General features: G+C 57.0%; 1 protein-coding gene across 6 annotated transcripts in view; it reads left to right on the top strand.

Moving 5' to 3' along the window:
- CAMTA1 (calmodulin binding transcription activator 1) overlaps positions 1-25,583 on the top strand; it is an 826,942-nt gene that overhangs the window by 576,701 nt on the left and 224,658 nt on the right. For all 6 annotated transcript variants that reach the window (XM_047724086.1, XM_047724083.1, XM_047724087.1 and 3 more), the window contains one exon: positions 12,048-12,119. In XM_047724086.1, the coding sequence (XP_047580042.1) occupies positions 12,048-12,119 (72 nt within the window). The remainder of the gene's footprint in view (positions 1-12,047; positions 12,120-25,583) is intronic.

Genomic DNA, 25,583 nt, shown 5'->3' with positions numbered 1-25,583 from the left:
TTGTGGAGCCCTCCTCCTGGGACACCACAGGTACCACCTTGTGTGGCCCACACTATTCAAGGCTCACCCCGTCATTATCATTATTGTTATTATTTCCGTTCCACAGATGAGGAAATCAAAGCTCAGGGCACAAAGTGACTGAGGTTCTGAGTGGCCGCCGAGCGCCAGGGCCGCGGGGGTGTCACACGTGCTCAGGCGCTTGGAGGCACCGAGAACGGGGCCTGGTGAGGGTAGGCCCTCCACAGTGTTCCCAGCACATTCGTTTTTCGGAGAAGGATCATGGCTCAGGACTTCCTGAGGGACCCTAAGCATCGGGGTCAGACCCTGCTCAGTACCGCCCTTGGGTTCCCAGGACAAGCAGACTTGCCACCCATCCTGGCGCCTCCCTTGAGCTGGAACAGGCCTGTCAGCGTAATCCCATTTGGCTGCATCTCTGACACAGGCCCCAGAGTGATCAGGGGAGGCCAGGGGTGCGCCCTTCCCTGGAGGGCTCTTCTCTGATGCCCCCTCTCTTTTTAGTGATGTTTTTGTGAACTTGAGAAAAAATTGGGAAAAGGCTGATTCCCTCTGTCCAGCCCATTAATTCTACATGCTCAGGCCCAAATTACCCTTGGCAAGGCTTTGAGAGGAGAGAGTAATTCTAACCTTAAAAATGTGCTGATTAAAGCTGGTTTCAGGAATTCGATTCTACTTAATGTCCTGGCACCGAGCCCAGCCTCCCATTAACATGACCACGGACTCAGGCCCTGGCATTTCCCTCCAGCTCCTTAATAAACAAAACCCCATTGCCTGGTTGAAGCAAGAATCCCTTTCCCGGACTCCCCTGTCGCCCGTAGCCATATGTGTTGCCCAGCGCCATGGGCACCAGGATGGTGTGTGCCTGTGGATGGGTGGGGGCCACCTGGGACTAGGACTGGGACCCTGGGATGGGTCAAGAGTCAGAAGAGGGAACAGCTACCTGGAACGGACGCTGAAAACCCCCACACCGAAGGACACAGCCGCAGGCCCCCTATGGAGTCTCAGCACCCCCCATTAGCAATCACTCTGGCTACAACCTGCAAAGCCACATTAAGACGGGTCAGCCTCAACAGGCCATCCGGCAAGGGGAACACTAGACCGAGAGTTGCTTGTGGGAGTCCATCTTCCTCACCAGAGTCCTCAGGACAGGGGTGCCCTGTACGCAGCAGGGGGCCCCACAGCTGTTAGTGGAAGAGGGGAGGGAGGGAGGCCACCGCCGCCACACAGCGCTTTCTAGAGCGGTTCCGGCCACTGGCAGGGCACCAAGAAATAGGGCTCAGCAATATGCTTTGATGAGAGAAAGGAAATTCCACGTTATTTATTTATTATTTATGCCCAGTACTTTTAGGAAGTGTTCAAAATAGAAATAGCCCAGATATATAGACATATATATGGAAATGGGCTCAAAGAACAAGAATGTGAGTGTGGGGAGAGAGCTGAGTCAGAGCACGTGTGCATGTACCTAGAGAGACGGAGGCAGAGAGACAGAGTGGGGGAGGGAGAGAGGCTAGTGTCCTCTCCGGCAGTCCTTGGTGGCCTGTGGGGGACCAGGTGCCTGGAGGGGTGTCTGAGACACGGGAACGCTCCAGGAGGGCTGGTACCCACAGCTGTTTGGTGAGGGCAGGGGACGGACAGGAGCCCACACCCACCTGGCTAAAGGTCCCAAGGGTGGGCAAGCGGGTGGGTACGGGCGGCCAGGTGCCTGGACTGGTCCCCCAAGCCCCTCTGCTTGGCCATGGAGTCCAAAGCAGAGCCCTCAGGCCCTCCAGGAGGACCCCAGAGCGGAGCCTCCCACTCCCCTTCTGTGCTGAAGAGCCATGGCTCAGATCACCTCCTTCCCTAAATCTAAATTTATCTCATTATCAATTTTTAGCTCTTACTCCATTTTATACCCACTAATTTATTAATCCGGGAACCCCCCAAAAACAGTAAAGTTGAAGCTCCAGGGATTTTATTTATATCTTTAAACATGATTTTTATGCCTTTTTATCTAAAAATTCATTTAATCTTTATTGCCCCTCTCACTCACGGCGCAGCTAGGCGGAGGCAGCCCCATTCAGATGTGCTGTCCCAAGGACGCTCAGCCTCTCCCTGGGAGAGGCACCCTGGTGAGCAGAGGCGGGGCTCTGGTCCCTGGAAGAGGCTGGTGCGGAGGGGGCTTCTTGGAATTCATGCTGTCCCCTCACCCCTGCTGCTCATTTTCCCCTTCAGGTCCCTTTACCAGAGACCTAAAGGGCCCGTGGGCTAGAAAGATGATCTAGAATTTTCTGTGGAGATGTTGGGAGCCTCCCTTTCCATCATCCACCCATAGCACCTCTGAGAATTTCGCTCTACTCCTCACCCAGACCCAGGGGCTCTGAGGTCTGGGGAGGGAGACAGTGGCTCCTCCTCCCGCCCCCAGACCCCCCACCTGGAGGGTCTCTTTGGCTCTCTCTCCTTGCCCAGTGTGCTGCTGCCCCTGCATGCCCCTCCACTGAGCTCTTGCTCATGCCGGTGCCCAGGGGCACTCCTGTCCCCAGGGTCTGGGGGTCCATGGAGCTGCCTGCAAGACGATGGGGCGGGGTCCACACATGCCCCAGGCCTGCCAAGCACTGCCCCATTCTGGTCCCCTCCTTTGCACACCACCTGTCTCGGGGACAGGGCAGGAAGCCACCAGCCTTACAAAATTTGCTGCCCCATCCCTTTCTGTCTGCCCCTTGATTCCTCCAGCTCTGAGGATCTGAGCTCAGCAGCCAAGCTGGGCCACCTGGTCCCCTGTGTTCCTCTGGCCATGCACCAAAACTTCTGCCCGTGAGATGGGGGTGAAATCCCAGGGTTCAGTTTCGAACCATAACATGTCCATATGACCTTGGGTGAGGAGTTGGTATCTCTGAGCCCCAGCTCCCAGGTCTGCAGAGAGGGCACATCTCAGCCCCTTCCAAAGTAATGGAGAGGCCCCTGGACTCTTCCCCTCCCCCAGGTCACCTATAGCACGAAGCATAGGAGACTCTCTATGAGTCGGCAGGAAGACCGATTTAATGTCCCCAGAGAGTCGGCTGCCAGGATTCCATGCCTGGAGGTAGCCAGTCTCAGGGAGGAAGAGTTCATCGAGACCGTGGAGAATGAATCTCTGGGAGACTGCCCACCTCTGCCCAGAGGGTCCCCCCTTACCAGAGAAGGTACAGGGCTAAGGGGTTTTCTCCAAGGAAGGGTCTGGTCCCACTGGGCAACCTAAGTATGACCATGGCTGGGACCTGCCTGTGTGACTCACCGGCATTAGGTCGGGGGGCCCAGCCAGGCCCCTTGCTTCCTGGCCTCAGTCCTTCGCGGTGGTGGGGCCTCACCCACACTAGGAGAGGCCATTGCTGACTATCTTAGGAGAGAGGCCAGGATGGAGATGGGGTCAATGATGATCTAATATTCCAGATCTCTCCTGTCACCCAACCCGGAGGCCAAGTCAGACTGCAATCCATTTAGCTCAAACTAATTTTAAAGCAATTCACTATTTAACAAGTTCTGAGGCCCAGTGCTTTTGCAGGCAACGTGCGAATTGAGTCATTTGGTCTAATCTTAGATTAATACAAACCAAATCCTTCAGTGAGGGCCGTCCTCGGAGCAGCCTGGGCTTTCACCCCTTTGTCTTGCATGCAGGCAGGCCCAGCAGAAGGCCTGACCCTCAGCCATTGGCACGGATGCCTGAGAGAAGCCGCCAGGGGCTGGCCTGCCGGGCAGGGTCCAGCAAGCAGAGGTCAGAGTCCCCCTCTGCCTCTTCCCAGCCACGTGACCTTGGATAAACTGCTAGCCTGCCCAGCCTTGCCCTTCCCCAGATGTCTCCCTGTGGGACAATGTAGAGCTAGAGAGGAGGGACAGGAGAGAGTCCATGTCACCACCCCCTCCCCCCAACAAGTGCCTTCACAAGAGACCTTCTAGTGCCTTCTGGGATCTGCTCCAGCTTTCAGGGCACCAGGAGAGCTGCAGACTACGTACCTCACAGTAGCTGCTGCTGGTCTGGGGAGATCTGGAAGGTACCGGAGGGTTTTCCCTTCACCTGCTCTTTGGAGAGCACCTGCTTGTCCCAGGATGTCCAAGATTTGGCAGCAAAGGAACTGTGTTACCCCTCCTGAGAGCCCTACAGCTCTGCCTGCTCAGGGGCCTTCCTGCTCCCCTGAGTGTCCCAGGGCCACCAGCTCACAGCCCAGGCAGGCAAGACACTTCGGTGCCTCTGGAGTCCCACTGGCAGGATGGGACTCTGACTAGCCACCCAGCTGCAGTGAGAGAAAAGAAAGTACCAGGAAGACACGCAGCAACGAGAGACAGAGGCAGAGGGAGGGAGGGAGAGCCGATGGGGTCATATCCCAAGTTCTCATCCTGCCTCTGCACTTGTGCCTCGAATTTTGAAAGCTCCACAGTCCTTCCAGGAAACCTGCTTGGAAAGGCAGAGTCCGGGCCAGTGTAGCAGGGCAGAGCCACGAGAATCACAGGGCCTTAGCTTCCACGCAAGGCCATGGTGCTGACCGCTCATCACCAGTCCCATTGGGGAGACAGCAGAACAGCCTGTGGTCGGCAGACTGGGCCACCCATCCCTCTGCTTCTCTTGTTCACTGCCCTACGCTTCTCCCCCTGGGATCCCCCAGCCTACTGCTACTCACCCTTTCTGACTCATCACAAATGTCACCTCCTCTTCGGGAACCTGGCTGACCGTCAGCATGAGACATCCTCTTCCCTTCCCCACCCCCGGCCTCCGTCACACTCTCTCCGGGGGCACCTTGTGCTTAGCATCAGGCCCATTTTAATCTGTTTTTGTTGGTTTGCTTGTCCCTCTCTCTGCAGGGGAGACTGAGGGACCGTGGAGGCCCTGGGGCTCAGGACAGGCACAGGGTCAACAGCGGGAACCTGTTTACGGGAAATTCCAGCTCCCCACCCTCCTCTTACAGCTGAGATAAGGCCCAGCCTGGCCCAGGTGCCCTTTCTTGGAGGGCCTGGCTGTCACTCCGTCTGCCCGGGCACAGCCTCCCACCTGCCCCAGCCGGAATATTCTGAACAAATGGCCGCTCGTGCCTTCGTTACTTCAGAGCAGGATTAAATCGTCATCTTCTGGGTGGATTCCCCCCTCCCTTCTCTCCTCTCTTTGTCTTCTGTCTCCTTCATACTGTGACACATTTTCAAAACTCTTTATCTTTGTCATGTGAAGATCAGATTCAAGTGTGTGAGATAAACCAGGCACCTGAAAATCTATTTTCACTCTGTCGGTCGTTGTGCAGACCGTCCCCTCCCCAGTGGGAGGGAGGTGGGCCATGCCACTGGGGGAGCCTGGGGGCTGCCAACACAAGCCTAACCCAGATCTTGGGATTCTAAGTGGCCGTGTGCCATAAACACCCCAGTCTGAGGACAGAGCAGGTGTTGCACCTGCATTAGAGAAGGTTCTTAGTGGGGGAGAGTCAGGGAGTGAGCTTTTCTGTGGTGGCTCGGGGACCCTGGGAGACACTTGCAGATGGGTTCAAGCCAGCCTGGGGCAAATGGCACGTACCCACCTGCAGACATTCCAACTCCCCAAAGTGGAGCCAACATCCAAAAGTCCCAACCCCTATGTGCCATCTTCCCCCAAACCCTGGTTCCCCCAGATCCCAGCCATTGGGGTCTTAGGCTCCAAGAGTCTCGGCCAGACGTCTCAGCACTGGATCTCCACGCTTGTTCTCTAGAGCTGCAGGGTCGAGCGGAGCGCTCTGTGATGACGGAAGGTTCCATGCCATCCTACGTGGTAGCCGCTAACCACGTGTGGCCGTTGAGCCCTTGAAGTGAGGCTAGTGGCTGGGGAGGTGAAGTTTCAACGTTATTTCCTTCTACTGAATTCAAATTTGAATTTGAACAGTCACACAAGGCTCGTGGCTGTCGTGTGGGATACCGCCGCTCTAGAGGGGGCTGGCAGGCAAAGCTGGGGACCCGTGGAGTAGGATGCTGGGCTCACACTTCCCCAGAGAGGGAGGTCAACAGTAAACCTTGGCTTTGGGGTTTCCCTGCCTCTTGTGGGAGGAGGTCCAGAAACAGAATGAAATGTTTGCTCTAGTGAAGAAATTCCACTGGCAGCCAAGGTCGCAGAGCTGTGCTGCTCCTCTGAGAGACAGGGCCGACGCCCCTGTACGTCCCCAATATTGAGCTTTCAGCTTTCCGGACCTTATCTCACTGAACTCTGCTTAGTTAATAAGAAGGTGCGTGGCAGGCCCAGGAAGCCATGTTTTCTTTCACTGGGGGTCTTCCACCAGAGCCAAGAAGTGCTCTGGTCCAAGCCCCGTGCCACAGAGTCGGCTAATCTCCTATGAGGCATTTAGGGTGATACACCAATGTACTGAAGCCCAGAAAACAAGCAACAACAACTGAGTCCAGTTTTAGAGACACCCAAGTTCTGTGAAAGCTGCCGTGGACGGTGGAGGGAGACGGGGCTGGCCTGTACTCTCCTGGGTCGTGTGGCTTTGGTACATGCGCAGACTCTTCCTTTCCATCTAGGTCTCCACTGCCCCCTCCGTGCCCTGCTTAGATAGTCCCAGCACGTGGACTCAGTTTATTGAGCACCTGTTTTGTGGAAATCACTGTGTGGAATTTTACAAAAGACGATGCAGTTCACGTTCCTCCCAGTCTGGCGGGGGGTGGGGGGCAAGGGTTAGCAAACTGGGGCCCATGGGCCAGAGGTAGCCCACCACCTATTTTCGTATAGCTCAAGCTAAGAACAGTTTTTACATTCTATAATGGTTGGGGGGGAATTAAAATGAGGAATAATATTCATGACATGTGAAATCACACATAATTCAAATTACAATATCCGTGATTAAGGTTTTGTGGGGTTAGGGTTATATAATGACCTATAAAGGCCAGACTGAGCAGCTGTAACAGCGACCGTCTGACTCACTGGACAAGAATATTTTCTCTTTGGCCCTTTACGGAAAATGCCAGCTCTGTGATATAGGGGACAACAGTCGTGGTGTGTATCACACTTGGGGCAGAATCCACACCTCATGGCTGCCCAGGACCCTGGGAGTCCTTTTCCTGGGACGCCTTCCACAGGCCTGGTCAGGAGGGGCTTCCTGGGGGAGGGAGAACCTAGAGGCACTCAGGCTGGGAGGGGTTTGCACAGGCAGTGGGACTGCAGGAGGGGGAGTGAGGGAATGAGAGGCACGAGGTCAGGCTGAGGACAGTGCATCCGTGTTCTGGAGCCCCAGTGGAGAGTGGAGGGGACCACAGAGGGTTGAGCTTTTCCTGGAGGAGGGGAGGAGAGGGAGAGAGGGATGGAATCAGCTGGTCACACAAAGCCACTGAGAGCTGGACAGAAAGGAGAGGCATCCCACAGTGTCCCAGTGCCCCCAACCACCAAAGCTTTGCTCAGCACCCAGAGGTGCTCCCGTCTTTCACCTACTGAGGCCATTGGGTGTTGACGCCTGTCATACTGTCTGGCATGTAGGGGGGACTCCCAGCACCTGAGTGCGTTGGGGTGAAATCCGTTGGAGAAGATTTGTAGCCAGTGTGCCCTTTCTTTATAGGAAGCGTGTATTTTGAATTAAAGGGAGCTCCTGTTTCCTATTGGTGTCCCTGTAAATTCATCTTTCCTTTTTATTTAATAAGGGGGAAAAAAAACCCGTAGTGTCAGAAAAGCAATTTTGAGTATTTAAGAGAAAAATTCCTTCCTGCTCAGCTGTCACATTCAAGGGAAGCCCTCAGACCTTAATTCCGCAAATATAACAGAATTGGAAAGTTGTTTCCAGCTAGGGGTGAAGTTCTCTTGAGTTTCCCATAAATAGCTAGTTGCTTTCTCTTTTTCTCTCGCTGTATGCACACATAAACAAGGGGCTCCCAGCACGCTTTCCTGCACACCCCCAACACCTGTGCACACACACCTCACACTGACACGCGCGCGCGCACACACACACACACACACACACACACACACACAGCTGTAGCCACCTGCTCTGGAAAGTGATTCTCCCTCCAACCCCGTCATGGCCCCCAAACGGAAAACTCAACCCACGGAGGCCCAAGGGGAGCCCCAGGCCTGATCAAAAAGCACCAAGAGTTTGTCAAACACAGATCAGTACAGACAAACTTGATTGCTTTTTTGATTAGTAGGAGGGGAAGGAATGGGTTTGAAGGGCTGCCTCGTGAAATCGTGTGCAGTTAGTCCCCGGGGGGCTTGGGGAGGACATTGTAGTGGATGAAGAGCTGCAGTGCGAGGACACGGGCACAAAGGGACCTGGCGAGAGAGTCTGGGATCAGGGCTGTGGGGCTGGCTGGGGAGGTGCGCCGTCAAGGAAAGTGGGGAGGGCCAGGGTGCGGGGGCCCAGGGCAAGCCGGGCCAGTCACGAGCTGAGTACCATCAAGTTCACGCCTGCTCCGTGCACCTGAAGGCTTGGCTCTGTGCTGGAGAAGCCAGCCTGGACGGACACCCCCTCCTGGGCTTCTCTGTTGCCTCCCAACACCGTCCCTATCCCCAATTGTTGCTTCCAGCCCCGCCCGAGCACCAGACCTCTGCACCTTACTCTAACCCGTGTCTCCGCTTGGAGATCTTAGGAGCTCCTCAACCTTACCAAGTGGAAATGTGAAATCAGCCTGTCCCCCACCAGGCTGCTGCTCCCCTGGGGTCTCCTGTCTTGGGCATGGGACCACTTATCCCCCGCCCACACACACACACACACACACACACACACACACCTCTGTCCGTGCAGCCAGGAGGCTGGGCAGACGCCCTTACACCTGGCAAGTGTGGTCACCCCTCCACACCTGTCCTGTTGCCACTGCCATCCAGGGCCAGTGGGGCTCTGGGCTCACAGGGCTGGTCCTGGGCCCCTCACCTTCTGCCACTCTGTCCCTCGGCCATGCTGTGCCACACTGAGCTTCTAAAAGGCAGATCTGTTCATGATGTCCCAGAACAAAGTCAGGCTCCTTGTTGTGGCCCCCATGGCTGTTGTGACTGGACCCGACATCCCGGACCTGGACCATCCTCATGCCCCGCCTTGCCTGTTATACTCTAATCCCTCCCACGTCCTCAGCCCAGCTTCTGTTTCTCCTCCTGTCCCCAGCTGCTTTTCTGGCTGCTGGACTGACACTCCTTCCCCTACTCTTCCCCCAGCCAACCATGCTCATCTTGAAGCGCCCAGCCCCTCTGGCTCCCTCTCCCACTGTCCCCTGCGATGCTCCCGGCATCCACTCAGGCATCAGCCCTTGACCCCCACAGCCACCCACGAGACAGGAGGAGGAAGGTGCCCTTTTCACAGCTTAGAAGGACAAGGACCCTCCCTCCCAGCAGGTCCTCACCCCAGGCAGGACCTGTTTCTCCAGAAGCCCCTCTTTGCTGACTCCAGCTTGCCAAGGTGGGTTACTGGAAGTTTCCTTCCCCACAAGGACTGTAAACCAGCTACTCGACATGACTCAGAGTTCCCTGAAACTGAAGCTTAGCCCTGTAAGCACTAAATTTGGAGCCATTTTCCAGGATGTTTTTCTAGCATGTGGTTTAAAGACCTGGGCCTTTGGAATACCGCAAACAAAAATGCAGTATTTACTGACTTTGGGTCCTTTCCTGTACTTTCCTGTGGAGTCCAGCAGGACAGTTGTTGGCCATCTTCATTCAGGGGGTCTGGGGCTCCCTGCCTCCAGGAGCTCCCAGTCCTGGAAGTGCAGCTAGGCAGCTAGGAGACCCGGCATCATGGGGAGCTCATGCGGAGCTTGGCAACATGGTGTCACGGGGAGCTTGGCGACATAGGAAGGGGGTCAATGCCGTTGGGCTCCTTGAGTCCTTGGGGCTCTCTGGGGGCTTTTCCTTCCTCCCTGGATGCTATTTGACATGGTTTGCTCTCTCAGGGGTCTGCTTTCCTCTCCCCAGCCTTCCTAGATCGTGCTTCTCATCTGTGGAGACCTGAGACATTGGATCACTGGGGTGGTTAGAGTCATATCTAAAAATAGAGTAGCTGGGTTCTGAGTGAGGCCCCGCGCGTTCCCCTGATTAAAATGCATGAGCCTTGTTGTAGAAATGGCGATGTTTCCTTTTACCATCATCCTGCTTATTGGCTGGTACTGGGCAGTTCTGGGCAGGCGAGGCTGCCCATGGGTGCTGGGGTGGCTCAGGGGAGAGCGGGCGCGCGCTGTCTCCTTCCTGTGGGCTCTCAGGAGGAGCACGAAGTAGGCTTTGGGTAAATTCCCAGTGGGTCCTCGTGTGTGGTTCAAAGACACTACAGCCCAGCCCAGGCAGATCAGCAGTCAAGGGGGGCAGACGGGGTTGCCCATCAACCACGTTCTTTTCAAGTTCAAGAAAAGACAGTGGAAAGAGAGGGAGACAGGTGAAGGGGGGGTGTCTGCAAACCCTCAAGAGGAATGAACAGTGGGAAAAAGCAGATGTGTAGCCTTTTATTTCAAAGAAACAGGAGAGAGTTCTTCTCTCAACAATTTATGTCTCTCTCCATTTGGCTCATTCCGTGAGTAAGAGTAATGAAACTGCCCATGAGAATATGCAAATTCCAAAGGAAAAGAGCTGATTAAAGTTGCAGGTGGGTTGCTCATTCGTGGCAAACAAGTGCTCACAGGAAACGTCCAAACAGAGGTCTCCTTCGGCAAAGAGGAGTTATCAGAAATAAAAGTGAAAATGCAGTGTATTAAAAACCAGAAAAGTCAGGAAAGAATATTGGCTTCTTAATAATAAATACACTTTGTGGGCAAAAGTTGCAAGAGAATCGTTTAAATTAATTTCCGCTTCGTTTTGGTTGCTTTATACAGGGTTTAGTCCCAGCTGACAGCAATCTGTAAAAGTTCTAACATATTGGAAATCTGATTTTCTTACAACCAGAATCCCATAGTCCAAACTGATTTCTCTTTCAACTCTGCTAATCAGACAGGCAGGGCTCAAACGGACTCCTAGTAGAACCGGATTGCACTCGGTCTTTTGGGGGGTGTTTTAAATACAGAGCTGCTGGCTGGTTCTCCCTGTAGCACCGGTGCCGGGGGGCAGGGGGATGGTGCTGTGGTGAGGTTCACATGAGCACTGAGGGGTCAAGGGGAGACCTTGCTCATCCTGGGCCTGTGAGGCTCCAGGGCCCTGCCTTCACTTTCTACCCCACCGATTCAGGAATCTGTGCTTTGGGAAGCCAGGGAAACTGCAGGAGATGGCAAGACAGTGTTCTGGTTTGGAATTCGAGGCCACAAAAGAAAAGGCATCATCCTGTTCCCCTGAGACTCTCAGAGCTGGGTTTTGAGAGGCACCTGAAGGGCGGTTCTCATCGGTCCCCATTCCCTGCCCCTACCTTCAAGCCTGTCCCCACAGTGTCCAGTGCTGTGTGCACCATACACCGGGAAGCTCCACGCACCCGGGTCCAAGTGTCCTGTCCCACTGCCTCCCCCCGCCCCCGACGCACACACCCACCTGATTCTCCAAAACCATCTGCCAAAGATGCAGCTTTAACCTTACAACAAACATAAATGTGAATGAACAAACTAATTAAAAGCCAGCAAGTGGGGTGTGTACAAGGGGCCCCTTGGCCTCCGGAGGGCAGTCCTAGAAGCGTTGCCCCCCACCTGTCCCCCACCAGCTTCAGAGGTCCCGCCAGCCAGGGTTGCCTGGCACGACGCCCCAGGGAAGGTCTGGAGTGTGGCGTGCGTGGGTGCGTGCGAGCATGCGTGTTTGAATCGATTCCAGATAGGTTCATTCTCTCCCCACACACCGAGGGGTCTTAACCTAGGTTCTGTGAATGAACTTCAAGGGTAACTCCAAGCCCCTAAAATTATAGGCAAAATGTATACGTATGTGCATTGTCCTGGTGCCCGGGGTTTTCTGGGTTCTCACATGCCTCTAAGGGCCCCCAAAAGGGAAAGCACCCCAGCCGTCCATCGGTGTAGGCCCACGAGTGCTTCTTAGATACGGACCCCGTCCCGGCCCCGGAACCAGGCCCAGAGTCGCCCACCCTCAGCCTCCCAGGGTGCCGGCAGCGTCCGTGGCCCGTTCTCGTTCCTTCTCTGTTGCGCCGTCTCTCTCCCTTCCTTCCCTCTTTCCAACTGAATTCTCGTTTTTCCTCTCTCCCTAGTGCTTGTACGGCTGCTATGTCCATTCCTCCATCATCCCCACCTTCCACCGGAGGTGCTACTGGCTCCTTCAGGTAGGTGGCTGGGACTGGGTTCTTCTTCCGTCTCCGGTGCCGGGGAATGTCTGTGGAGGGAGCTGTGCGGGCGTGGGGCTCCTGCGTGCGGCGGCCTGGGGCCGGGGCGTCCCGGCGAGCTGTCCTCGGGGCGTCAGCGTGTGATGCGGAGGCCAGGTGTGTGGCCAGCCCGGTGCGCCGTCAGGTGCCAGGACGGGGAGAAGCCTGGTGGGGGGGGCAGTCCTTCCTGCCCCAGGAGAACAAAGCCCCATCAGGAGCTTCCGGGGTGCCTCAGTTTCCTCTTGATGAGGACAGAAAGGAGGCCGAGCCCTCTGCCCCTGACAGCAAAATGCCTGTGGGCTGAGCGCTGCATGCCCATTTCTTCGTGCGGGTTAGTCAGTCGTTGGCACTTGTGGAAGATCGGCTCTGCAGGCATGCCAGCGCCAGTCGGGTTGATTGGAATGGCTGTTGGGAGAGGAGGAGCCCGTGGCTCGGCAGGGAGGAGTCCGGGCATTGATTTGTGATGTGTGCCCTGCAGTGGGACGGAGAAAGGGCTGGAGGAGCGCCCCCTAGGGTGGCCCGGCTGCCAGCTCCATGTCCGTGGTGCTCGCGCACAGCTTGGCTGAGTGGTCATCGGTGGTCATCCTGCCGAGGAGAGGTGCTCCCCTGTGAGCGGGAAGGTCTGAGGGATCCTTAAGTCGGGCTGGACCTGGGTCCTCTGCAAAGCTTGTCCTCTGATCCGCAGCTCCTCTCCGTGGCCCCAGCCACAGGGGGCTGGGCCCAGGTGCCCCAATTTCTTCCTTCTGCCTCTCCCCAGGCTTTGCTGCCTCTGACCTTGCCTGCTATGATTCTACTTTGTGAATCCACATCGGTTCAAGGGCCCCAGGGCTGGAGGATCTCCCTGGCTTGGCAGTGCGGTTGGGAGGGGTCTGTCAGAGAGTAAACAGCCCCCAGTGTCACGGCGTGCATTCAGGGAGCAGAGGGCGCAGAGGGGTCCCTGGTCCCAGGGAAGGTGGCCTGGAAGGCATCTGCCGGGCCCAGAGCCGTCTCGGTGTGGACGCAGAGGCTCAGCCCAGCCCCTGCCTCCAAGCCCTTGCCCATATCCCTCAGTTCCAGAAATAATTGTCTGTGGTTCAGCAAGTTCATTAGCGGATGACGCCTGAGATTGTCCGAGGATGTGCTGATTTGCAAAGACAGGGCTTCCCTGACATCTTGCCCCGTTGTCAGTTTCCGGGGTTTGTCTCCCCGGGAGGCCGGCCTGAAAGGACCAGTTTCCTGATCACTTGGCCTCACGTTCTTGTGAAAGGGCCCCCCACATGGTCATGGGATGATACTCCTCGTCTTGTCAACGCAAAAGGTTTTCTCTTTGACCCGGCTGTGGGAGTAGCGTGGGGGGCTCCCACCTTGCGCGCAGGGATCCGGTGAAGTGGGAGTCTGTCCTTGTGTCCCTGGGGTCACACTCTGGCTGCCGAAAAATATTTTCACCCTGAGCAGCCTGCAGCCCAGTCTGCTCCTTCCTGGGCTTCCAAAGGCCCCAGGGCCTGGTTTGGCTGTTTTTCTTTATGGTTCCTGTCCCATCGAAACTCTTCATGGGCACGCATTCCAGAGTCTGATTCCCGGCCTGCCCACTGCCCTCTTTTGCAGCAGCGCCCCAGCTGGCTTCCTGCCAGCCAGCTTTTCCTGCAACCTCGCTCTCTGCTCTTCCAGGGGTGCTCTGTCCTCCAGGCCTGCCCTCCCACACCCACACCTCCCCCTGTCTCCTCCCATCCCATCATGGCCTGTGGCTTTCTAATCCCACTAAATTTACTTTCCTCAAATCAGACACCAGTGGGTTGCCGTAGGGTGTGCTTATTACCCCTCGAAACTGGATTCCACTCACTCAGATTCGGCTCCTCTTGTCTGGTTTCTGGGGCCAGGAGAGAACTGGGGGCCCTGGGTTGGGGTGCAGGTTGGCAGCTGTCCCAGCCCTCCCCTCCCCCATGCTTTGGTACTGGCCACTATATGCTAGAGACACACTTGGGGTGATTCTCGTCCCTCTGGGTCTGTTACTTCCAGCTGGCAGGGGACCCCTTCTCCCCAAAGGAAGTATCACAGGAACTGGTCTCTTAAGGGCAGACCTGGGCCCCTTTATTTTCTCTTCCCAGCCCCAGGGAGTTGTCAGTCCAGAGCATCGCCCCTGTTTCTGTGAGCAGTGACAGGAGGGGGCGCACACAGGGGTGAGGGCTCCTGCCCCCCAGCCCAGGCTGGGCAGTAGCAGGTTGAGGAGCAAAGGCCAAAGCAATTAGCGGGGTGCCTATCCCCGTGCACCTGACAGCCTCTGTGGCAGCCAGCACCGCTCATGGGAATTTGTTCCAGTGCTAATGACAACACCAGGATAATGACAGTGTGGTCAGGTTAATTTCTCTGATATAAAACAGGAAAGAAGCCACGAGACTGGCCCAGACGGCCCAAGTTCGTCTCTGACACCAATTATCAGGAAAAGGGATTGGGCGCAGCGGGGGATGAGGGGGACAGGGGACGAAGGGGTCAGGACAGGGCCTGAGGCAGGAGTTCAGGAAGCAGGCTGCACCCACCCTGTCCCTGGGCTCCCGGGAAGCCAGCCTGGTCCCCTGAAGCCACCAGCTGCTGGCCACGCCCCTCAAGGCAAGAGGGGTGTGAGGGGCTGGGGGACAAGGGGAGCCTTCTTGAGAGGGAGCAGGGAGAGGAAGGAGGGCTTCTGGGTAAAGAAGAGTTTGTTCAAGGGGCAACCCCACTGCCACACCCACTGCCCTGCCAACCCAGCAGCCAGCACAGCCTCTGGGATCCCAAACGGATGTCGCTTGTCCCCAGGCCACTTAATGACCACGCAGACCTGGTTTTCCTCTGCAGCCCAGCCATGAGGTCCCTGATGGAGAGATCTGCACCCCTCGTCTCTCCATAGCCCAGCACAGAGCCTCAGCAGGCAGAGAAGGGCCGGCCGCCCCAGGACCAGGGGTGAGAGAGCGTCTGACCTGGGGCAGGAGGTCAGCAGACAATCAGGGAGAGGCGGGGGACAGGAGCCAACACAACACTGAAAAGTTTTGGAGTGACCTGGTTTTCCAGGGAGAGAGCTACCCTGCCGCTCTCCACTGCTGGTAAATATTTTATGAAGATGGCGAGTGGAGTGAGGAGGCAGAGGGGAGGGGAGTGAAGCCCCACGGTTCATAAGGTCATCGTCATGACCTGTGTGCTCCACACAAAGTCATCTGCCCAGCTGGGTCAGGGCCTTTGGGGGATTTGCCGTGGGACTTGAGAAGCCCCGGCTGCTGGCCAGGATACCTACCTCCTTTGTCACATCACGTCCCCCCAGCCTCCATGTGTCACAGCCGCCAGGACCCTCGGCTCCCCTGAGCTCAGCCGCTGCATTTCCTAGATAGACATAGAGGCCCAGAGAGGGCAGGGCCAGACCCAGGACCGCCCGGCTGGTCAGCTCTGGAGCTAGCTGGGGTCAGGCCCCCTGACCCTTTGCCTCTGCCTCCAGTGGCCTGAACTCAGTTACCCCTGTAGTTGCGCGGCCCTGAGCCTGGCTGGAGGCCGGAGGACGGGTGGCCACTCTGGCCAGGGGGCCACTCCTGGGGTGAGCCGGACAGCAGGCTCTCGGTCTCCATCCCTGCCGCCCGCAGACTCTCCTGTTTGGGATCTTCTCACACTCAGGGAAGGGCCTTCCTGCCGCCTCCTGCATCCCCTTCTCGGGCCCCCACTTTCCATCCGTTTGGGCAATTCTCCCCCGTCCACAACCTAAGGAGAACAGGCCCCATTTCAGGCTAGACTTTCCAGCAGATTCTGTATGGCTCATTTGGAAACTATTTCTGCTTCTAATGAGTGTTTTTCTTTGTGCCCTTGTCCTCTAAAATGCTTAATGAATGTTTTCTGTGCTTGAGTGGAGCAGGGGGTGTGTCCCTGTGTGTCTGCCGCCGCCATTCGGGGGGCTGTTGGGCTGCAGAGACCAGCACACTGGGGTGGAGGTAGCGTGAAGCCCCTTCCCAGCCCACCCCGGCCACACGCACAGAGGCCTGTGGGCTCACAAGCACCGCCACGTAAGCACAGGGACCCGGGGGCTTTGGGGGCTCCGGAATAGGGGGTCCCTAAATCACTGGAGAAGGACAGGTGTCTGGGTTCCAAGGAGGAGCTGAGGTCTTGCTCTGCCCTGATGACCTGAGCATCTGAAGCTGTGACCACACGGCTCGCCACGGGCGCCGAGTCCTGGCCAGACAGTGCGTGGGATCCTTACCATAGGCCCCGTGTCAGCCGGGAGAAGACCAGGCTGTCCGGCGTTCCACAGTCACTGAGTCAGCAGAGGACACCCCTTGCTGCCCTCTCTGCCTCCTTGGGACCCCAGTGGCATCCTTTCCTATAGGGAGTGGCTACAGAGGGCTGGCTTTGGGCACCCAGCCCCAGGCCTCAGGAGAGAGGAGGGAGCTCAGGGCCCTCAGGCCCACGCTCTCTGCTTCCTGCCTTCTCTTGAGCTCGGCCAGCCCTGCCCCACCCGGTCGTGGCAGGTGCCGGGGTGCCATGTGCTCTGAGTGCCGTGCCACGGGGACCCGCGAGGAGCCAGCCCAGAGGCGTACACGTGGGGCACCAGCTCCCGGGGAGCTAGCTCCTGGTGGCTCTGGCCCCACTAGAACCCCCAGCCCAGGAGTGAGGGAAGCCTCAGTCACAGGACTCTCTGTCTTCTAGGGGAGGAGGGAGACCTCCATTCTTGCTTGGGCAGAGCCTCAGGTTCTCCTCACAAGTGCCGTGAGAACCCGTTTCGCCACCTGCTTGGTAAGGCCCGCAGGCCGTGCTGAAGCCTGAAATCCCTCTGTCGGGTTGGGGGTCCAGAGATGGCATCGCCTCCGCAGGACAGCGCCTCTCCTGCCTGGAGGAGGAGGCTGAAATGGCAGCTGGGGATGAGAGGCGGGAGCCAGCAGCCTCCCCAGGCCGACCCCGGGCTCCGCAGCTTCTCAGACAGGGCCCCGAAGAAGCACACTTGCTCCTGTGCTAGGGACAGTCCCAGGGAGCAGCTCCGGGTCCGCTTCTCCTCCAGACACAGGCCTCGACCCCAGCATGTCTGCAGGGGCCCTGCCTGCCTTCAGCCCTCAGCCTCCTCACTCAGAGCAATATCTGCGGGACCCCGAAGGGGGTGCCCCGAGACCAGGCATCCCCAGCCAGCAGGGGAGAGGGCAGGGGGGCAAACAGGCCTCCTCCCCCAGCACCCGGACCGCCACACCCCTGTGGGTGTGTAGTGTGTCCCCACACGTGTCTATTTCTCTCCAACACCAGACGCTCCCTGTGCGGCCTCTGCCTCCCCAGGAAGGGTCCTCGGAGCTCGCTGCTGCCCAGAAGAGTCCACGTGGGGGCACGGTTGGGTCGGGGGCGACATCCTGCAGGGTCACGGAACATTTGCTCCTGTCCCCAGCACGTCGCCCACCTCGGGGCCCCCACATGGCACGGAGTGGGGGAATGAGCACCACTGGCCCTCTGTTTGGGATGGTGTTTATTTTAACCCCTTGAAATAGTGGAGTTGGGTCCCCCAGGGAAGCCTCTGGTAGCCGAGTGCCTCTGCACAGTTCACCCAATCTCTCTGCGTCTCCATTTCCTCCTCAGTGAACGGGGACAGTTAGTGTCACTGCACAGGGCTGGCACTGAGAAATAGGAGAGGTACAACCTGCTGCGTGGGCACACAGAGCTGGCTCCTGGCGCACGGCAGGGGCCCGACAGGACAGCTCCGGGAGGGACCTGTGAGCCGGGATCCTGATACCCCCGAGAAAGCTCTGTGCAGAGGCTGGAGCCAGGGCCCCCCCAGCACGTGAGCCGCTCAGAACCTGCTGACCAGGGGTATCTCCTCCTGCGAGCCACCCTCCCCTGCAGCAGGACACAGAAAGAGACACATTCCAGAATTGGTGGCCATGTTGTCACTGTAAATGTCCCTTGCCCCCACCCCAAAAGACTTGAAATCCATCTGGGGAATGATCAACTCTTTCTGCAATTTGTGACCCACGTGCCCACCTACCCAACTCCCACTCAATCTTTCTGGAAGTGTGGCCCCACCGAGGACCGCACCCCCAGCCCTCAGGGGTGTGCTGCAAGTGAGCCGCTCACAGAGGGGACCAGAAGCCCCGAGCAGGCACCTGGAGGAGCATAGCCACACTCAGCCCTCAGTCTTCAGGCTCGTCCTGGTGGTGGGGACATCTCCCCTCAGAGCTAGTGGGACTCCACCAGCAGGCCATCCCCACGATGCAGGTGACAGTCCAGCAAAAGAGATCTGCCTGCCTTCCTCCCTTCCCTCTCTCCCTCCCTCCCTTCCCCCCGCTTCCTCTCCTCCTTCTTTCCTTCCATCCTTCCTTCCTTCCCTCCCTCCTTCCTTCCCTCCTTTGCTCCCTCCTTCCTTCCTTTCTTCCTGCTTTCCTGCCCTCCCTCCCTCCTTCCTCTCCTTCATCCCTCCCTCCCTCCTTCCTTCCCTCCTTCCTTCTCCTCTCCTTCCTTCCTTCTCTCCCTCCCTCCTTCCTTCCCACCTTCCTACTCTCCTCCTCCCCTCCACCTTCCCTCCCTCCCTCCTTCCTTCCTTCTTTCTTTCCTTCCTTCTTTCCTTCCCTCCCTTTCTTCCCTCCTCTCTCTTTCTTTCATCCTGTTTTCTAATGAAAGATATTATAGCTTCATAAAAAATACTCAAGGCTTCTTGCTCAGGAAGTTTTTATGTGTCACTGGGGTGGGATCGAAGTGGCGGGGACATCGAGCATCGCAGAGCATGCTCTGCACGTGGTCCCATGAACGTGTCATGTGGTACTCAGACTGCGACTCCGTGGGGCTTGCCGTGACGTGTGGCTCTGATGGGGCTTAGAGCAGCAGGAGGCATTGTCACCAGGCTGGCTGGCCGTCCCCGTGGGGGCCATTTCACCACACGCTTCAAGGAAGAGAAATGAGTTGGTACCTGAGCCCCAGGCCTGGCGCTGCAGGAGACAGGAGCCCCCCTGCCCAGGGGGGACAGTGGGGAAGTAGAGGAAGGTGGGGGGACAGGGAAACAGAGCAAGGCCCCATCTTCTAAGTGACCCAGGTTCTTTCTCGGAGGAGCACAGCAGACGACCAGCAAGCAGGGAAGGCCTTTGGCAGCCAGGGGGAGGGGCAGGGGTAGAGAAGGTGGCTCCGGGCTGCTCTGGGGTGGGGGGGATCCCAGGGCTCATTCCTGGGCCGCCTCCTTCTGCCACTTGGAGTCTAACTAGCAGCTTCCACTCTGTTTTCCATTAATGTGCCTTGAATAACGTGACGAGAAGATAAGGTAGACACTAGGAATTTACGGTGCTATGCAAAAATTGCTCAATTCCATTAAGATTTCAGGATCCTTGCCAGGCCGCACAGCCAAGCGGGTATTATTTCCTTCTTAGACATCTTTGCTTGATTGCAATTTATGATGCCAAGGCCTCTGCCGTACCCACCTAAAGCCTCCAGAAAAATATGGCCATCACCCCACAGCAGCCATTATTCTCTCTAAGGAAAGTCACTGGGTATTTTCCAGAAGATTCCCTCATCCTGATGGCCTTCTCTGAGGGCTGGGGGAGCAACCTGCAATCAGGTCCCAGCCACTAGACCCTCACCCTGCAAATCTCTGCCGCCTGCTCAGGGGAGGAGGGACCCTCCGCCCCCGCCTGCTGGGCCAGGAAGGTGCCCAGCAGGGAGACCTTGAAGACACAGGAAAGGCTTCCCACTGGCTGCCTACAGGCACCCCAGGGCCCACCGTTTAAATTCAGCTCTGTGCTTCCCTAGCCACGGACGCTGGCCAAGCGAATGACACTCCTTGAATCTTACTTCTCTGTCTGTAAAACAGGCAAGAAGGACCTCTCTCCTGGGGTCCCTGGGGGGATGGACGGAGCTAAGCCCCTCAGAGGTCTTTGGGTTGTGCTTGGCAATGGTGGCTCTGGTCACCGCCCCCACCATGTATTTCCTGCAGCCTCTGCTCTAGGGGATCGTGTGGCTGTCGCTGGCAAGGTCTGAGGTGTCCTCCAGACTAGCTCTCAAGTGGCAAAATGCTAGAGCCCTCCCGTGTCCCTTTGTGGTGACGGGCCCTGCGGTCTCAGGCGGGAACTTGGTGCCGGCTTAGCGAAAGGGACCTCCACACCGTTGCCATCATGCGCTTCTCACCCCGCCCCCTTGCCCCCTTCTCTCACCGTGTCCCCTCAGCTCCCTGCCCCACTGGGACGGGCCGCCGTCTATCCTGGCCCATCCTGCAAACCCCCTCTGTCCTTCAGCCCCCCAAGGTCTGAGCCCCCCGGACCAGACTGGAAGACAGAGCAAGAAGGCGGTGTCGCTCCTTGGAGATGGAAATTATTAATTAGTCTTATTATACAGGACTTGCCAGTCTCTTAATCCTTCCGTCTGCAGAGGGCTTTCTGCCTCTACGGCGCGTGTTGTCAGCTTGGCTAAGCGATCGTCTTTAATGGAAAGCCAGAACAATGGGCGATAGGGTTTGGTTACTATCTTTATTTATCAAGCCAAACAAGCCCTGCTCCCCTTCGACAGAGCATCCTTCAAAGGTGGCAGGCAGGCAAAAGCCGCTTAGCTTCCCTTCTAGATGGGGTTTAATATGGGGCTTTTGTTTAATTATCCTTTTCATGTAATCTTCAACTGACATTCTGTCCTCCTTTCCTAATCTCCTTTGGAGCAAAGGGGAAAGGGTGGCTTCCAAAGCGGAGACAAAAGGAAAGGCTTTCTATTTTGCCTCTGAAAGAACTCAAAGGGCTGCGAGTGAAATTCAGATGTAACTTGATAAGAGTGAACTTGCAACTGTGAGCCTTCCGTTGGCCAGCTCTGTGTGTGACTGTCAGATGCTCGCTCAGGTCCCCAGACGTCCCCCCAGCTGGTGAAGCTGACCTTCCCCGGCAGGTAATAGACTCTGGTCCCATCGTCACTGCATCCCCCCCGAAAGATGGTCCAGTGGTCTTCGGGACTGCGGTTCCCATGCGAGACCCCACACACTCCAGACTCACCGGTGTGCAAGGGCGAACACAGGTATCTCTGTTCCTCACTTCTCCCCTCTCGGTTCTCTTGCTCTCCTCCCTGTGAAGGGCTCTAGGAAGCCCAAAGGAGACTTCTTGCCGTCCCCATCACCATTCCCAAGCTGGGCAGGGCGTCCTGAGGGCTTTCCCCTCTCTTGCTCCAGACACACCGGAGTCCCCCTTGGTGATGGGGACTGTTAGTGGGGTCCATACCTTCCTGGGCACCTGGCTCCTGGGGGATGACAGCCCTAAGCCTAACACAGGCCCAAAGCAAGGAGTATAGCCCAGCAGAGCAGCCCTTGCAAAGTCTTTGGAACCTGGTGGCCTCCCATAGCCCTCGCCCTCAGCAGTCCCACCCGCCTCTTTCTTTGGTCTTCTGCAGCTCTGCCCTCTTGCTTCTCCCTTATCCCTATCAACTTCCGGCACGTTACCTGCCTAACAGAATGCTCCCCTGTCCAGCAGGAGTCCTCAGATATGTGCCCCAACCCCACTCTCCCCCCACCCCACGCCTCCTCTCTCCTTCCCTCCATGCCACGTGCCACACCCCGGGCTCACCCACGACCTCCAGATTGTGAAATCCAAAGGTCATGTCACCGCATCTTCTTTTCTGACCTCCAGACAGCAATTACCAAGTTGGCCATTCCCTCCTTCTGGAATGTTCTCTTCTCCTGCTGCAGGGACCCTCCCTGTCTCCCTCATTGCCTGTTCTTTGCAGACTGCTCCTTTTCTTTTCCACCCCTCCATGATGGTGTGTCCCTGGGCTCCCTGGGCCTTCTCTCTGTCTACACTCTCTGCCCCGAGTCGTGTCACTCACTCTCCTGGCTTCCCTCGCTAGCTCTACATGGACACCTACATCCTGACCTCGCCACTAAGTGCCAGACTTCCGCATCCAGCGGTCCACTCAGCATCCCGCCCAGGTGCAGAATCAGCATCTTGGGCTTCCTAAGGCCAAAGCAGAACCTGGTCCCCTCCATGTGCTCACCTTCCTGCTGCAGCCCCCACAGCACTGCTGCCCAGGACGTGAGCCGGGCTTTTCTTGATCCCCATCCTCTGCCCACAGCCCTCTTCCACAATCAGAAATATGTCTCAGCTGTATTACCCTCCCCCTCTCTTCCACTGCTACCAAGTTAAAACCACCACCATCTCCTGTCCCAGCACGAGTCTATCCTATGTCTGTGGTCCATTCTCCACCAAGGAGCCAGAGGGGGCCCCTCACATCCCAAATCATACCAGGGCTCATGCTTTAAATCAGTTCAATAAGTCTGCACGGCACTTAGAGTAGCAGCCAAACCCTTACCAGGCCATGGGTGGGCTGCACCTCCAACCTTGTCCTTCCTCTCCCTTAGCCCTCTCTGGCCACACTGACTTCTTCCTGCCCCTCACTTGAGCCAAGCCTTCTGGCCCCAGGACCTTTGCCCCTGCTCTTCCTGCTGCCTGGAGGCCCGGCTGGACCTCCACAGTTGGCATAAGTTTCAGGTCTCCATTCCATCCCTCAGTTCCTCCACAGAGTCTTCCTGATACCCCAGCTAACTTTCCCTCGCTCTCTGGCAAACCATCACCAGCATTGTGTTATGAAATATTAAGATATACAGAAAAGTTGAAGGAATTTAGACCTACCACTCAGATTCCACGGCTAACATTATATTGTTTTCTCTGTTGTAAGTCCTTCCCTCCCTCTTACTTATTTTTCATGCATTTCAAACTGAGCTATAGACAGCAGTTGGCCTCCCCCCAGTACGGCAGCATGGGTATCATTATTCTTGACCCCAGGTCAAGGTACGTGCAGTTCTCCTTTTGCTTTGAGGTGCAATCCCCACACAGGGAAACAGTTGGAGGCACCAATGTCAAGGTCGTTGATGAGCTTCAGTCAACATAACCCAAGCCCACAGCAAGATTTAGAGTGTTCCCATCACCCCCGAAACCCTCCATGTCCCTTCCCACGCTGTGCGCTGGAGGTCCCCCTGTTCTGGCTGTCCACCACGGACTCTTTTTTCCTGTTCTAGAACTTCCCATAAATGCAATCGTACAGCATGTCCTTGTCTTCTTAGATGAGGCTTCTCTCAGGGGGCACGCCTCCTGCAATTCACGGGCCATGTCCCCTGCCACGGTGTCAGCTGTTCTCCTCTCCCGCCCCCTTCCCAGACTTTGTAAGAGCAGGGACAGCCTTTCATGGTTGCTGCTATCTCTCCAGTGTCTAGAGCTCTGCCTGGCAGGTGGGTCTGGATCTGTTGGGTGGGTGTGGAAGGTGTGTATGTCCAGCCAGAAGACAGGCTCCCTGGGGATGCTCCTAGGCTCTCCCCCGGTGGCCCCCAGTCTCCCCTGTGCCCCACAACCACAGGCACCCAAATTGGGTAAAGACAGCAGAAGGGACGAGCTATCAACAGCACACTCCTCCTTCCTTCCAGCCTTCCTCCACCCCTCCTGAAGCGGGAGAAGGTTTGCTCTCCAGAGACCCCATTAAACTGGCTATAATATGGGGAGAAGTTGTCAGAGTCTGTGGCACACCCAGGACAGGGAATCTGGGGATGCGAGGCTTGAGAATTCTCTGTGAGGTTAGCTCAGAGCATTGAGAAGGAAATCCAGAGCAGAAAGGTTTGTTGATCCCGGATTGCTGAAAGATTTCTTAATTTGGAGACAAAGTTCTTAAAACAATGCTGTCAGTTCCAAAGTTGTGCGCTCCTGTGGGTCTCTCGACTTGCTCTCTCTCTGCTCCTGATTCTCTGCCAGAGGGCAGGGTGGAGCGGGAGGCTCCTGTGCAAAGGTCCCAGCCGAGGTCCCTGATGCAGGTTAAAACCCAAGGACAGGTAGCAGGACACAGGTGGGATGCTCTGTGCTCACCGGCACCGGGCATCATCCTCGGGCAGCTATGGGCACAGAGCCCTCACTGACCTTGGGGGACACATCTGACAGCCTGAGGGGGCCCCATCGCTCGGAGACAAGAGTTGGGCCTGGTTCAAGGAGCCACCACACACGGTCACTTGGCTGGAGAGACTGGGGCCGGTTAGTCCCCCGGCCCTACCCCGCAGAGTGGCACCTCTGTTGGGGTTAGCCCTAGGGTTCCTAACAGCACGACAATCTTAACAACAGTAGCACAATTCCCTGTGTTAGGCCTAATGCAAAACATTTGAAATTCTCCCTGAACGCTCATGACAGCACTGCTCCATTTTATGGGTGAGAAAACTGAGTCTCAGGGGTGGGTTCATTAGCCCAAGGTAACACAGCTCTGTGCCACTCTGGAAACGAGATTAGAACCCAAATCAGTGTAGCCCCAACTGAGCTGCCCCCTCCCAGCTGTGACCCCACGGAGCCCCAGTCCTGGGTCTTTCCCTCCCCGACCATCACCAGAATCTCCTGCTCTGCCCTGGCCAAGCCTCTGCTGCCGGTATTCATGGCTGAAGACCTTGGCCAACTCCGGGTCCCTGCTCACTACAGGATATGATGTCAGGTCTGGGTAACTCCAGCAAAGTCCCAGACCAGCTCTTTCTGTCATCTCCAATAAGCTAGGATTTAGAAATTTGGCCCTGAGTTCTAACCCACCTGCCCCCTATGCTCGAGGCCACCCCCATGGCCCCAGCCTCTCCTGACCGGTGTCCTCCCGCACTCCCGACCTCTCACCAAAGCAGCTAGGCCCCAGGAGCACACAGGGCAGGCACCGGCGATCTGCCTTGTGTCACCTGTTCTTCTCTTCCGGTGTCGAGCAGTCAGCTCCACTGCCCCAGGGGAGAGGGGAAGGAGGCCTGTCTCTGCCAGCCCTCCTGACAGGTATCACGCACTGACAGCCGCCGTGATGCTCTCTGACACAACCCTGCTCTCTGCTTTTCCTGGGAGCAGCTGCCTTTGGTGGCAGGGGGTGGCGGGGTGACTGGAGCGGTGACATGGGTTGAGCCAGGCCCAGGAATGGGGCACAGCACCTCTTCAGTCAAGCCCTATAAAGTTGAGTCGTTTGGGCAGCTCGGGCAGAGAGCCACAGTGGAAGGAGGATCCCTGGGGATGTGGGGCTGGCGCGCTCGGCTGCCTCCAGTCCGTGTCACTGGCGGGCTTTTCATTGCTGGGACCCTCCAAGGCTCTGGGTGGCTGGGTGGAGAGGGATCCAGAGGAGCTCCCCCACCCCCACTGAGTCAGGGCCCACTGCCCCTCCACCAGCCCCAGCCCTGCTTGACTGGACGCTCTGAGCAACATGGGCAGCAGAGCTTAAGGGGACCTGGGAAACGAGTTGGCCTAACCCCTTGTTTGCGTAGGAAAGCTGTCACCCGGGCAGCTGGATGACTTTGCTGGGGGTCCCCAAGTCACAGGAAGAGCTGGGCGTGAATCCTGCTTCCTGACAGCCAGGCCAGGCCTCCTTACAGGACGCCCCTTCCGGGGGAGCCCGCAGGAAGCCAAGGGCTCTAGCCAAGCCCTCTAGAACCCCCAGTGCATAGCTCAGCCATGGCCCTGGCGTCTGATCAGAGAGTGTGGGCTTACTACATCAGCCCGAGTCGAGCTTCATTAGATCAAAGAC

The sequence above is a fragment of the Lutra lutra genome, chromosome 4, assembly GCF_902655055.1.
Source record: "Lutra lutra chromosome 4, mLutLut1.2, whole genome shotgun sequence".
NCBI lineage: Eukaryota > Metazoa > Chordata > Mammalia > Carnivora > Mustelidae > Lutra > Lutra lutra.
This window is presented reverse-complemented; position numbering and strand designations above follow the sequence as displayed.